The following is a 14339-nucleotide window of genomic DNA, read 5'->3' as shown; positions in this document are numbered from 1 at the left end:
ATTTTGAAAGTGAAGCAAGTCCATTGTTTTGAGGATAGTTTTTTATGTCTATTAGACACTAAATTTCTTAATGGAAATAAATAAATTTAAATATTTCTTGAACAAAGGACTTTATATAATATAATTGATATAATTTGTGTAGTTTTTATTATATTATTTAAATGTTTAATAATTTAATAATTTAATTTTTTTTGAATAATTTAAAAATGATGACTTTCAGACTTCTTCCTCCTCCTGTTCTATGGGCTCAAAGGAAACATCTTATATATTTGAAGATAGCTTTGGAAGATTGTAAAAATCCTACAATTCAGTTAGAAAAGGATAAATTGTATTTCAAGTAAGTTTTAGTTTAAAATGAGTTATATTACTAATTAAAATGCCCAAATTGTTAGCCAGATTTTTCTGTATTGCTGTATTGTATTCCAGGTAAGTTGTCATCTAATGTAAACAAAAGCATGTGTCTCTCTACCTTGTGAATGGTCTAATTCTAATCTCAGCTGAAGTATGACTGATTCTTTTGCCTAACATATTTCCAAGTAATTTTTCTCTCAATACTTTATGGTGCATTGAGAGAGAAATTACTGTGCCTCTACTAAGTTTTAGGATTGATTTAATGTAAAATACATACATGAATGAAATAACTTGTTTATTATTTATCCTTCAAGATATGTCTGTCCTAAGTCTGTAAATCACTGACATGGTCATATAGTTTCTTCATTCCACTGTAGAACTTGGCAACTGGAATAGACTTAGTTCTGTTATCACAATTGCCTGAATATCAAATAGTCAAAATGATGCCATTTAGTTGGTAATTCACTGTGGGGAATAGAAAATAATCAGCAGGAGGAACAATAATTTGGTGGATGAGGAGTGTGGTTAAGCACAAACTGCTGTTCCAGTCAATCTTGGCATGTAGCATTTTGCTACTCTTTCTGTTCTTCAGAGAGAGTGAAATGAATCTTTTATAGTTTCTTTTTCTTCAAATCTTCTGTGATGATCTTCTGCACAGTGTCCTTGCTGATACACACTTCTGATATCATTCTTACTGACAGGTGATTTGTAAAATCAGCAGTTGTTGAATCCTGTCAGTCACATCTTCATTTTAACGCTCACTAGGGGTGCATATACTTCTTGAATCAAACTGATCCAAGATTAGTCTGATCGTTCAAATTGTAATACGAACAAACTATAGTGATCAAACTAATCTGAAAGGAAGGTAGAAGGGTAATCTTTAATAAAAAAGATTAAAGATGGCAACCACCATGGCTAAAGTCAACTTATAGTTGACAGCAAAGAAAGATGTTTAACTTTCAATAATGGAAAATACTGTACTTAAAACTTATAAATGGTAAGTAAAAACATCATTATTAAAATATCTGATAAATTAGGGATCTTGCTACTGGTAGTTTTTTCACTTTTTTGTGACTAGTGGTTTAATTTAACAACAACTTTTGTCTGCAAATTCATGAAAAAGCAATGGAAAATTTCATACTAAGACACATGTGATAGTTTCTGTATGATGGTGTGTTTTTGTACATTTCAGAATTACTTCAAAAATGCTTTGATACAGTAACCCCATTTTATATCATGCTTGTCGAGAGAGACGGAAGAAGCGTGATATAACAGAATACTAAACAGATTATACATGCAATAGAATCTCTATCCTCTATTCTTTCATCAGCAAGTGTAGTTTTGCAATACCAAATTTTATTCGTGGTTATATCATATTAATTAATTGATGTTTATGTAATACCACAAATGCATTGTTTCTTTAACAATGACATTTAAAGACAAATACTGTCATTATAAAAACAAAATATCAGTTGCTATTTTATTATACTGTACTATATTTCACAATAAATCGCTTATTAAAAATTTGTGTAATATATATTTTTTAATAAAAATTATAAATACAGTATTTGAAAATTTAAAAAATAATCAAAACTTATAAAATTAAGAGTAAAAATTCTGTAAAAAAATGAAGTTACTACTGTGTAAAAATTTTAGAACTTTATGTTCAGAAATAAAGAAATCTTTTCCTTACACCTGGGGCCATATTCTGGTCACTGTCTCTGGTCTCTCGTCTCCCACAAGCTGGTCGCTGATTGGTTAATCCAAATGATTAGCCAATCAGCGACCAGCTTACGAGAGACCAGAGACAGTGACCAGAATACAGCCCCTGGTGAATTCAAAATTTCATGCCTTTGTATGAATGGATGCAATACTATCAATTCACATAAAGGCATGAAATTTTGAATTCACAGAAACTTGTAAATGAGGGGACCTCTTGAAACCAATAAATAAACAACTTTTAATATCAAAAGGAAATGTTAATGATAATCGATCTGTCCACATGTTTTGCATATTTAGATCCTGATGAATTTATTGTTTCACCTGCAATGGTAGTTTCAAGGACAATGGTAGGAATAAGATACCATATTTCATTGCAAAAAGAAATTCAATGGTAATTGGTAATTTAAAATTTATTGACTCAAATGCTTTTAAAATTTGGGGACAAAAAAAAGCATGATTATAATGAGGGTCTACTGTATATCTATGGGTAGAAGGTGTAAGTGTAACAAACCTAGATCGCTGTATAATAATTTTAAGTGGAGGAGGAGTTATATTGGTTTTAATGAAATGAATCTCATTAAAACCCCAAATGCAATACACTAGATGTAATAAATGTTAGCAATTTGATGAATATATTAATCAATGGTCCATTTCAAAGAGAATTTGATTTCCAAGTTGCTTTTACTGTATGGTGCCAAAAAAAATCTTTCAATTGTATGACAAAGTACCTTAGTATGACAAAGACTGGTTCGATCTTACAAATCGATTCATCTGAAACAAAAAGTATATGCACTCTAGGGTGACCATTCCCAGGGTCATCTTCAACATCTTTTCGTCCATCATGAAATCATGCGTACTAGCAGAAAATGTTGGATTGTGATAGTGTTTCATCACCTTAGGCTGAAATCAGTTCAGCTGTTTGCATTGCAGTTTAACCAGCTTTACAGCACAACTTTATTGTCACTTGTTGCACCATATCTGAATCCATGATGAGAGCTCTTCACTCAATCACATTCAACTATACATGGCACAAAACAACTTTGATCTTTGCAAAACTTCATATGTAACAAGTCAAGACATACATGTATCAAAATCTGTCATTGGCCAATAGATGGTGTAGCCAGTGCTCTCTTTACAAATAATTACATCCTAAAACTTAATAGATTCACTGTGTATGAGAGGAGAAAATTGAATATATAAAAAATATATATATATAATATAAATAATAATTTTAGTTTTGTTTGCTCATCCTATGGACTTTGTTCCTTTATTCTAAATATAGAGCTGACAAGGTTATTTATTTTATGAGTTATTTCTGATATGTATTTTTGTGATAAAATTTTCCTCAAAGGGCAAGATTGTTGTTGACATACAGCATATCTAATTAATTTTGAGGAACAGTAAAATAATCCAAGTTTAATCCCAGTTACTTTAAATAAAAGTTGCTGATTCATCATTTGGTTACATTTTTTAATATTTTAATCTCTCTCTCTCTCTCCTGTCTGTAATCTTGACACAGTTAATGCTTTTATTGTTTAAAATAATTAATCAATAAAGTTTTGTACGTAAAATAAATTTAAGATCAGTTACACAAGATATCTAATTTACTGAATAATTATCTGTGAACACAAATTTAAGTAATAAATCACATGTGTTGCAAGTTGCAATGCATTGTGATCTATTCCTGTGCACTTTGAATTAGCAGAAAGTTAATGGCTACTTAGCTGAAAAATTCTTACTAAAAGGTTGTTACCAAGAGCAAGTTTAAACAAGACAGAAATGTAAAAAATGAGTAAGCAAAAGAATGGATTGGAGTACAGTGGTATCTCAGAACTCAAATACTCTAGGTATTCAACCTTGAGTGTTTGAGTTGGAACAAGTTGGAATCCATGCACTTTGTGCTACAGTGATAATCCATTAATTTTCTAAATCAGTTGATAGAGTTTGGGACACCTGTTGAACAAGCCTAGCTGCACTAAATTCATCTGCTTTTGATTGCATTATTTACTTTTTCATTGTTTTTAATCTATTATTATTTTTTTATTGTTTTATGCATTAATTAGGGTATTTACTTGTGTTATTTTAACATAAATTATGATTTTAGAATTAAAATGGGCATTTTAATTTACTTCATATTATTCATTGTGGAAAAATTGCAATATGAACCTCTTCTAGGAGCAATGTATTGCTGTTGACAATATATACAGGCTATTTTAAAAAGGTGTTTGAGATTTCACGTCATGAAAAACGAAGCATTTTATCATATATCCAGACAAAGAACATATTAAAGTTGTTTTTTCCTCCATACAGGATTCCTGATAGTGTGCACACACTTGTATATTGCACTTAATAATTCAGTGCAATCAAAATTTTGTGCAGTGCACAAAAATTTTGATTGTGTGCACAGCTCATTTCACCAATTTTGTCTACAAGTTAAACACAAAGAATTATTCTAAATTAATTGCATTGGTTGACTATGCGAGAAAAATATGTAGGATAAGAAATTTGTAAAATATAAAAACTTTAATTAAAAAATTATTTTGAAAAATTAAGAAAAGAAATTTTAAAGATAGTACACACTGTGACAGAACGAGTGCACCAACATTATAATTGTCCAGAATAGGAATCATTTTCATGTCATCTATAAACCTAAAAGTAATTTGAAAAATATTTTTTATTAATTATATAATTATAATCAGAATATGTGTAGATCATGACAATCTTTTTAAATCAAAATCAGTGCAGTTCTTTTATAATGTCTCTGACAAATATCTTGTAAAAAATGCATGCTCTTAAGAAATTGATCAGAATAAAAGTTGTTTTCAACTGATCTTTTCAATTCCATAAAAATTAAGCCCCAGTATGTTGAGTTACAGAACTATGCAATACATTAATTGAAAGTGAGTCCACCACGCACAAGAATTTTGTGCAATTAATTTGATAGTACTGTAGACCCAAAATGATATCAGTGTTTTTCAACCTGTGGGTCGCAAACCCCCGGGGGGTCACAAAGCCTTACACGGGTGATTGTGGGTAAAAGAAAAAGACAAGTGTTTGTGAGTCCTACACTACAATAAAAAAAAACTACAATATCAGTGAGAAGGCTGTGCCTGTTTATTTTACAGTACAATTGGTTTTTTGATCGATATTTAGATCTCAACAGAAAGAGACTTAAATACATAGTTTTTAAAATCACTGACAGTTTTAATATGGCCCTGGGGGTTGCCAGAATTTTTTAACTTGTAAAGGGGTCGCTTATTCAAGAAGGTTGAAAAACACTGATATATCATATAACCAATATATTACACACTTGCCTTGATGCTTTACTTACAACCTACTCCCATCTGTAGTGCATTTCTTTTGAAAAATCCTGTATATAAAGTTAATGAAAATGAACAAAATTTTTTAACTTAATGGAAATTATTTGATATTAGAATCTAGTCAATAGTTTAAATGTTTTTGAAGCTTCTAAGGATTCTAGCTTTAAAAATGACATTAAATAAAAAGTATTATTCTGATGAATTTTCAGTATACAGTGGTACCTCAGGATACGAAATTAATCCGTTCCAACACTCGGATCATATCATGGAAATGTCTTAAGGTGAATCATTTTTCCCCATATGATTACATGTAAAACCAAATAATTCGTTCCAACACGAAAAACACACTCAAATTAAAGCTAAGTAATACATTTAAAAATAATAATAACTATAGTAAGGAAAACACTGAAAAATGCATTTTGTAGTTGTAAATGTATAACCGTAAGAGAATAATAATTGGTAAAAAAAAAAAATGTAGTTTTATTTGCACTTTACCTTTGAGGATAGATGACGGTGGAAGTGTAAACTGGTGGCGGAGGAGAGGGAGAAGGGAAATGATACTAAAACTTAACTTACATAACATAATGTAACAATAACTTTAAAATAATTTAGAAAAGATTTTAAAAAATTAGTGTTGTTTTATTTTTTATTTATTTTTTAAAATTTTTATTCACTGCTTTTTGCTTTCTTTCCTTCNAATGAATTTATACATTAAAAAAATTCTCTTAAACACATTTTAAATGATAAATCCAATTGGCTAGAAAAAAAATTCTCAAAACTTGCCTTTGCCGTAATCACTTCGCAGAGTAGTTCTCCCCGATATGCACTCATTATATTGGCAAAGGTGTCTAGTACACCTTTCAAGTTACGAAGTCTGGCATTTTCTGCCAAGACGGCTGCAACAACAAAGTATACAGTAAATTTTATGCATTATTTATTTTTTAAAATTTTTATTCACTGCTTTTTGCTTTCTTTCCTTCACTTCCACCAGCACTTTCACTGGATAGAGGTCACTTGGTAAAATATCTATCCAAAAAGGTTTGGCTTTACCTACTTTTTAAAATGTTTCTAAAATGTCTTAGTCAAACGTCATTACTCCGAGCAGCAATACGGCCAGTGTGAACCTTTTTGGGATGTTGCTTTTCAATAAAATCAGTCACTTTCTGATAATACCTCAAGATTTCCTTTACCAAGCGAGATCCTTCCACGATGAAGCAAACACACGGACTGAGACCAACGAACAGAAGTGAATAAAAAATGGCGCTGCGAACTAATGTAACTTCGTATGGTGAGTTTTTGTTCTTATTGTGGAGCAAAAATATGTTTGAATTTCATGTCGTATCTTGAAAATTTTGTATGCTGGGGTGTTCGTATCCTGAGGTACCACTGTACTTGAATTGTTGTAATTTTAAATAACTTATATTAGCATTGGAAAAAATTTGGAATATGTATTAATAATTTCAGCATTAATACTATTAAAATTTAATTAAGTGTAGGGGATTATAATAAAAGAATGATAGAACAACTGGTGATATAATTTTTTTTAAACTCTTGTGATTGATTTTCAGAAATTTGACAGAATATTAAATTAAAGAATTGTCAAATAAGAACTTTCTGTTGATAAAAATAATTAAATTGGTCAGGTTAACAAACTTGACCAATTTAATTATTGAAGTTGTGAAAGTGATTTATTAACTAATAAATCACATTCATATATTTTATTTAATATTGATATTGTATTTTTAGGGGTAAAGGAGGCCCAGACAATAAAGAATATGAAGTAACTTTAAACTTTTTTAAAGAAGTAAAACCAGAGGTTAGTGTTAATCTGAATTTTTTTACATATTTACTAGTAAATAAAGTTTAAACAGGTTATTTAAATACAAATTTTTCTAGATTTTATGTACAGTACAGTCAAATTTTGATATGTTCTCATAAAAACACTACCCTTGTGAAGTGCTAAAGAACATTTGGAAACAAATCTTCACTATAAATATTAAACATCATTCTTCAATATTGCCAAGTGATGTGAATTTTAAATATGTGGACCATTAATTCTTTTCATATAAGTTTGAAATCTATATAAATAAAAATGTAAATGTTTGTTCAAAATCTTAAATCTCCGAAAGTTCTTCACTGATTGCTTTGAAATTTTGAAACAACGTTGTATTTGAATACATGCATGTTTTTATATTATATAGATGTTGAAATTCCCACCATGGAAAAGAGGGACAAAATTAAGGCTTATTGTGAAGAACTCAGCTTGTATTATACTATTTTAGATGTGGTTAATTGTGTTTTAATAAAGTACATCAAGAGAATGTACACTAAAAAGGGATTTTTCGAAATTCCCTCCACAGGGAGTGTTATACATTTATAATAGATATGTTTTGAGCAACAGCAACACGTTGCTGGATACAGCTAGTATACAATAATGAAAAAATAATGCTTATAATACACAAAGAAAAAACTTAATTGCTATAGCATATTACTACATTTCACTGGAGATTTGTACTCTCAACAGAAACATATTCTGTTCTGAAAGAAAAAGAACAATTTTATTTTTATTATAACAAAGCTGAATTTATGTAAATAAAACAGTTTCATAGAAAATTTTGAGTTAAATCATATTTTACAGTAAGACCGTTGTTTGTCAAAAGAAAAGATTATATAAATGAGCAAATAAAACAGTATGTTACAGAATAATACCATATGGTAATTAAATTTAAAAAATTAAAAACTAATTTTTAAAGACAGTGTCTGTTGAAGTAAGAATCGCCATTTATTTTATTTCAATGTTTCAGAATACACTTTTGACATGACTGACCTTTATTTTTTGGCTACTTGACTGTCAAAATCAGGGCTGTGGAGTCATGCAAAAATGTACCGACTCCGACTTTTCCTTGCCATCCGACTCTGACCAGAGGCGAACATGTTACTGAAAGAGACCTGGAAATTCTGATGTCATCATGTAACCTCAGAATAAAAGATTTAATAAATAGAGTTGCAGTAAAGATAAAACATAGAAACTTTTTATTCCAAAGTTAAAAGACTCTTCTAAGTAATATGTAAATATGTATTCGATAATTTTTACTTTTTCAGCTGTTATATATAACAGAGGGAAAGTGTAGCGCTCGATCAAAAAATGGTCCCTACCAATTTTTACATTTTTGGACTCAGGACATCTTGAAATTTTGAGATATTCAAAAGATTCGAGGTTTTTTTTTATATGTATGGATGTTAGACTGTGTGTGTGAGGCATGATTTTGTTCACCCTGTTGGAAGCCTAATAATTTCTGTGGTCAGAGTATTCAGAATCGGAGTCAGATGGTTTAACACAGGAGTTAGTTATTAAGCGTCAAAGTAGTTGAACTAAATCATGTCCCCATATACATTCTAACGTCTTAACAGGTTTTACTGTACTATTATAAAATGACAAAAAAAGCTTACTTTGAGGGTAGAGACAATTTTTATTTCTTTTTTTAATTTTGAATGCTAATAACCAGTAAAATAGTCGTTAAGAGATATGACCCACATGACCGCTTTTATGTTTTCACCCTGTCGACCTTTAATTAAGACCCAAAATTTAATAGTATTACAGTAATGTACTGTAGCTTGTGTATGGAAGCTACAGTGCCACATTTTGTTTCTTAAACTTTACTCATTCTGAGATTTTTTTAATATCTCAGAACAGAAAATAAAGAAATTAAACAAATTAGATGCCAGCTTGCGCATGCGAATTTTCTCTCTTTTATTGAATTTTTTAGGGTTTCGGGAGGTTTCCAAACGTGCAGATTTGCAAAAAAAAACTTGGAGGGTCAAATTTGACATGATTCCAATACTTTTCCGTTTTATATACATTACAAGTTGGGAAGTAAAAAGGAGTCGGAGTCAGCGAATTTTTTGACGACTCCAACTCCAACACCAAAACTCCATGACTGACTCCACAGCCCTGGTCAAAATTAAAAACTCCCTTTAAAAACAATGAAAGCATGGTGTAATTAAAAACAAATGTTTAAAATTTGAACAGGTGATACTTCAGACGTCTTGCATTTTCCATCCTGACTACTCAGGGACTGTAGCTTATAGCCACTAAAAGCAAGTGTTGATATATATAGATTTTCAGCTGCCCCTGGTGGCAAATCTTTGTAGAATAATGTCGGATGGTAATTAAATTTAAAAAATTAAATGTATTTACAGTACAGTAGACCCCCCTATAAGGCTTAGATACGTTCCACTTTATAAGAATTTTACGTTGTAGGAATCCTTAAATACATGAGCCAGTCACAGTCCGACACGTGTGAAGTTTACGGACTAATGCTGTTTGAAAGGTTTTCTTCTATAAAATTAACCGATTCTAGACTAATTCCACTCAACATTTCCAAAACACGTATAATTTTTTGGGAATAATCTGTATAAACTATGCTATAAACAAAAAATTGTAGGATTACTTACCGAGTATGCACCGTTCAATGTCGCCATTGCTTAAGCTTGTTTTCGTCATGGAGCAGCACACCAAATGGCGTCCGCGTTTTCTGATAAATTATTTTTCTGCGAAAAATTCATTGATTTTTGGAGACATCATTAATAGAAATAATTTTTATGGCCGTTGAATAAGAAATGTTTCTTTCACAAGAAATGTATAAAATTAGTGCTGTATTAGACTTACGGTACCTAATTTACATACTGTGCAGACGATAGTAAACTTAACTTACTTGCCTAAACTCTCCATAGCGTGGCGCTGGACGGTGGAAAGTAGTTCGGCTGCTCATCCACTATTGGTCCAGATTTGACCAATCTTGTCACGACATGAGTCGGCAACGACGTTTTACGAGTTCCTTTATACGAATACTGCCGCAATTTTTTCGCTATGTTATAGGAATTTCCGTTATAGGAACCCACATAATAGGGGGGTCGACTGTATGTGTTTTGCATTTTACAATGTTCATAAAAATAACAATATGATTTAACTAAGTCAATTATATAACAAGTAAAAATTGTAAAAATATCGGTTTCTAAAAAGGCAGGTTTTTACTATCCTCTTATTTTTAAAAATTTGCCAATTTTTTTTTTATTTGAACAATATTTTATTAATAAAAATGAAGCCTAACTTGTCTACTAACTAGCAAAGGTAAACAACTAGCTGTTTATATATCTTTGTTAAAGCTTATGATGAGCATATTGAAGTTATTTTAAAAAATCTGTGTACTTATCATATTTTGACAAGTATGATGATCATTAGATTTAGATGTGAATATAAGTTAATTCAAATACTTCAAATTATTAATGTCTTTATTTATCTATACTTCATCAATTTTAGGATTCAAAACATGTTGTTAGAGATCGGGGAGTTGAATTTGTTTTAATTAAAACAGAGGAAGGTCCTTATTGGAGCAGATTACTTCAAGATGCCAAAAAGGTAATGACTATTTAAATAGTATGCTTAAATATTTATTTTTAATGTTATTTTTGGAATTATGCAATAAAAATATTGTGGAAATTAAATGCTAGGATATTTCGCTGCTTATTTCTTCCTATTTATTCTTCTGAATAATAGGAGTGAGTATTCATGGTGCAGCAAAATGAATGATATTTTATCAACCAGGAGGAAAACATTTAATCCTTGTGGTCAAGCAAATAACAACAAAATTTACCGTAATTATTTTCGTATTCAATGAATTAATGATAAATATATTTTTAGCATCATTGGTTGAAAGTTGATTTTAACAAATGGAGAGATGAAGATGATTCCGATGATGATGTTGGTAGTGGCACAGATTTTGAAGAGGTAATATTTTAAAAGCTTATTAAAACTAATTTTATGCTAATTGATATATTTGAAAGCTTTATGAATTCCAAATTATTTACTGATTTTAAAATTTATAAAAAAAGAAACCTAATCAGAAATAATTTGTAAACATTGGTTTTAAAGTATTCCCTAATTTATGAATGTTTACTTTAGTTTAAATTATTTTGCAATAATTTTCATAAAATATTTAACAGAAATATAAAAATTTATTTTTATTGATCAAAGATTAACTACTTAAAGATTTTCTTTTGTCTGTAAAAAAGTTCATAATTTCTGGCCTTTGAAATCTATTAGTAGTAGCAAATAAAGTGTGTATTCATGTGCATAATAAATTATGTAAAACAGTTTTAATGGATTTTAATGGGATATAAAACTTACATTATGAAAATTCTAATAGATCTGATATAAAATGATTTGTAAAGTGTTATGATTTTATTAGACAAATTTTTACTTGTTTTAGGAACATTGTTAAAGGTTTACGTAAGCATTTTTAAACTACTAAATGATTAGAATATTACATATCTAAAAGCACTAAAATTCTTTCTGGTTTGGATCAGTTTTCAGAGATACATAACTTACTAACTTATTATTTATTATGAAATTGAAAGATTTATAATTGTGTAATCTTTAACTGATGTTTATGTATTTTCATATGGTTGGGTTTTAAATGTTTTTAAAATATTAATTTGAGAGTAAGAAAATAAATTAAAATTCTTTTCAAGCTGAAATTTAAAAATAATGTTCACGTGATTCAAAATGCCATTTGGGTAAACTTTAATTTCAGTTACATCCCCAATTGAAAAAGTTAATTTCTTATCCACCAAGATTTTTAAGTTAATATTTTTAATGATTGTAAGAAAATGCTTCAGAATTTAGTTGTATAAATGTATTTTCAATTAAATATTGTAAAGTTAAATCCTATTTACTAAATCAAGACTTTAAATTGTGCAATGTGGAGTGTGTCAATAATTATATTTAGGTAAAATAGCTCATTTGTTAAGAATCATGAAGAATTGATTTCTAATTTCTAAAATTTTGACAATAAAAAATAACATCATTTTGTGAGATATTACATTCTTCAGATTCTAAATTGATAATTTTATTAATTTTTTAAGTAAAACATTTATGTAATATATAATAAATACTTTGAAAATTTAAATAAATTTTTGTTTGGGATATGGGTAATGTTTGACAGATAGTGTGACATTTTTATAATAAATACTTTGAAAACATAAAACATGCACATCATGACATGATATAAAATTAATTAAAAGATGACATAAAATTAAAATTAAACACCATTTAAATTTCTTTGTGTTGAAACCATGCCCTTTTTTAGATTGTTTTTAAAAATACCATGAAGTGTTGATATTACACTGGACTTTTTTCTTATCCACTTTATTCTCCTGTGTGCTTTAGTCTTTAAATCAGTTGTGCCAATATGTATTTTGGGCTGATGCCCCTCGTTTTTGTTATTACATTCTGATTTTCCAAATAAAATTTAAAATAGCTAAAAGTGACATATCAATTTTACAATAAATATACTATTACACATAATGTACATGGAGAAATTAAAGGAAGTTTGTTGAAAATACTTCACTATGAAAAAGTTGGCATTTTTGTCTCAAATAATTTTCTTGTTTTATGCTATATACATTGAAGAATCAAAAATTAATATTATTAACTACTTTTGTATAAACTTATTTAGATAGACTTTTTTTTCAAATTAAAAAATGAACTAACATAGCTTGTTTTAAACACAATATATCCTCAAAGGTAAAGATTTGTTGTTTGTATACAACATATCTTATCATTTTGAGGAAAATTAATTAATCCAAGTTTAATCCCAATAATTTTATTATGAATTATTGATTCATGGCTTGGGTACATTTAAACAATTTTAAGAATTTATTTATTTAAAAGCATTACAAAACTAAAGTATTTTATTTTAGTAAAAATATCAAGATGTAATTTAAAATCAATGTAAATTTTCAACAAAAAACTCAGTTATCTTTATCATGTCGCTTTGGTATTATTATTGTTACTTGTGTACTGGAGGGTGAACATTGTCAACATTCTTTAATTTCCTGCTTGGTAGGCTGACCGTCATCACGTGAAGATGTGTGTGAGCAGTCAACAGGGCAGCTGCTTTTGACGAAGACATAATAAGCTGTCATCTAACCAACTAAAAGATATGCTCGATCTAAGAGTTATCAATTCAAACAACGACCAATGCCGCATCCAATCTCCACCGCTTTATCTGCTGCAATTTTACTTTATTTTCCAGTTAACAATGGAAAGAGTTTTTTGAAAAAAGTAATTTTTACAACGCCAAATTATTGTTTTTATCCGTGTAAATATTATTTTTAATTTTCTGTTCGAAAATAATTTGTATAAGTTTTTACCTCGTTGAGATTTCCTGCGCTTTGTTGGTACGATCGACGTATTTAATTATTTAGTCAGCATTTTTCTATAAGAATATAAACTTAATTATTCAAATTTTTACTGAGTTTTATTGATATTAACGATGTTTATTATTTAAAAAATTGATTAACGTGTACTTAATATTACGAACATTGGAAAGCAATAAGGTGGAAGATGTAAATATCCGGTCGAGTGATCGTGACGAGAATCAATCAAAGGTGATCGATCAAGCAACCGTTTCTATGAGATCGTATTGGAACATGGCATGGAAAAAGAGCAGGAGAAAGTTGTGCAGACGATAATACAGACATTTAACAAGTTGTCTTAAATTTCTGTACATTCTCTGGATAACTCGGTTTATGTGTCGCCTTGTTCGTTTTTTATCGCCCATTTACTTTTTATTTGTTCTTGTAGGAAGTTGATATCGAATTACATGTTAGAGAAAGGAAATTAAAACTTTGTTTATTTAGTAATTTAATAATTTAATGTTTTAAATTTTTTAAATAAATTTTTTGGTCGGTTTTAAATTTAAAATTATTAAACGGATAATTTCTATAATTAATGTTTTAAATTCTGTAAAGTATTAAGCTTTCTCATCTGTAATTGAGACACGATATTCTTGCATTTTTTCTTTTAAATAATGAGTTGTATATCTTTGCAAAATTTACTTTTATTTTCTTTATAAAAGACTGAAGTACTATATTTTTATGTAA

The 14339-nt window shown here is 29.0% G+C and overlaps 1 protein-coding gene across 1 annotated transcript in view; it reads left to right on the top strand.

Annotated features, from left to right (window-relative positions):
- The window catches only part of LOC111618033 (co-chaperone protein daf-41-like), a 32197-nt gene that overhangs the window by 13599 nt on the left and 4259 nt on the right, over positions 1 to 14339 (top strand). Inside the window, exons 2-5 of the mRNA XM_023359452.1 lie at positions 221 to 337; positions 7140 to 7209; positions 10714 to 10812; positions 11095 to 11181. Coding sequence (XP_023215220.1) covers positions 221 to 337; positions 7140 to 7209; positions 10714 to 10812; positions 11095 to 11181 — 373 coding nt within the window. The remainder of the gene's footprint in view (positions 1 to 220; positions 338 to 7139; positions 7210 to 10713; positions 10813 to 11094; positions 11182 to 14339) is intronic.

Source organism: Centruroides sculpturatus, unplaced genomic scaffold (genome assembly GCF_000671375.1).
Source record: "Centruroides sculpturatus isolate CEXI.00-Female unplaced genomic scaffold, Cexi_2.0 scaffold47, whole genome shotgun sequence".
NCBI lineage: Eukaryota > Metazoa > Arthropoda > Arachnida > Scorpiones > Buthidae > Centruroides > Centruroides sculpturatus.
The sequence above is the reverse complement of the archived record's forward strand: the minus strand, read 5'-3'. Positions and strand labels throughout refer to the sequence as shown.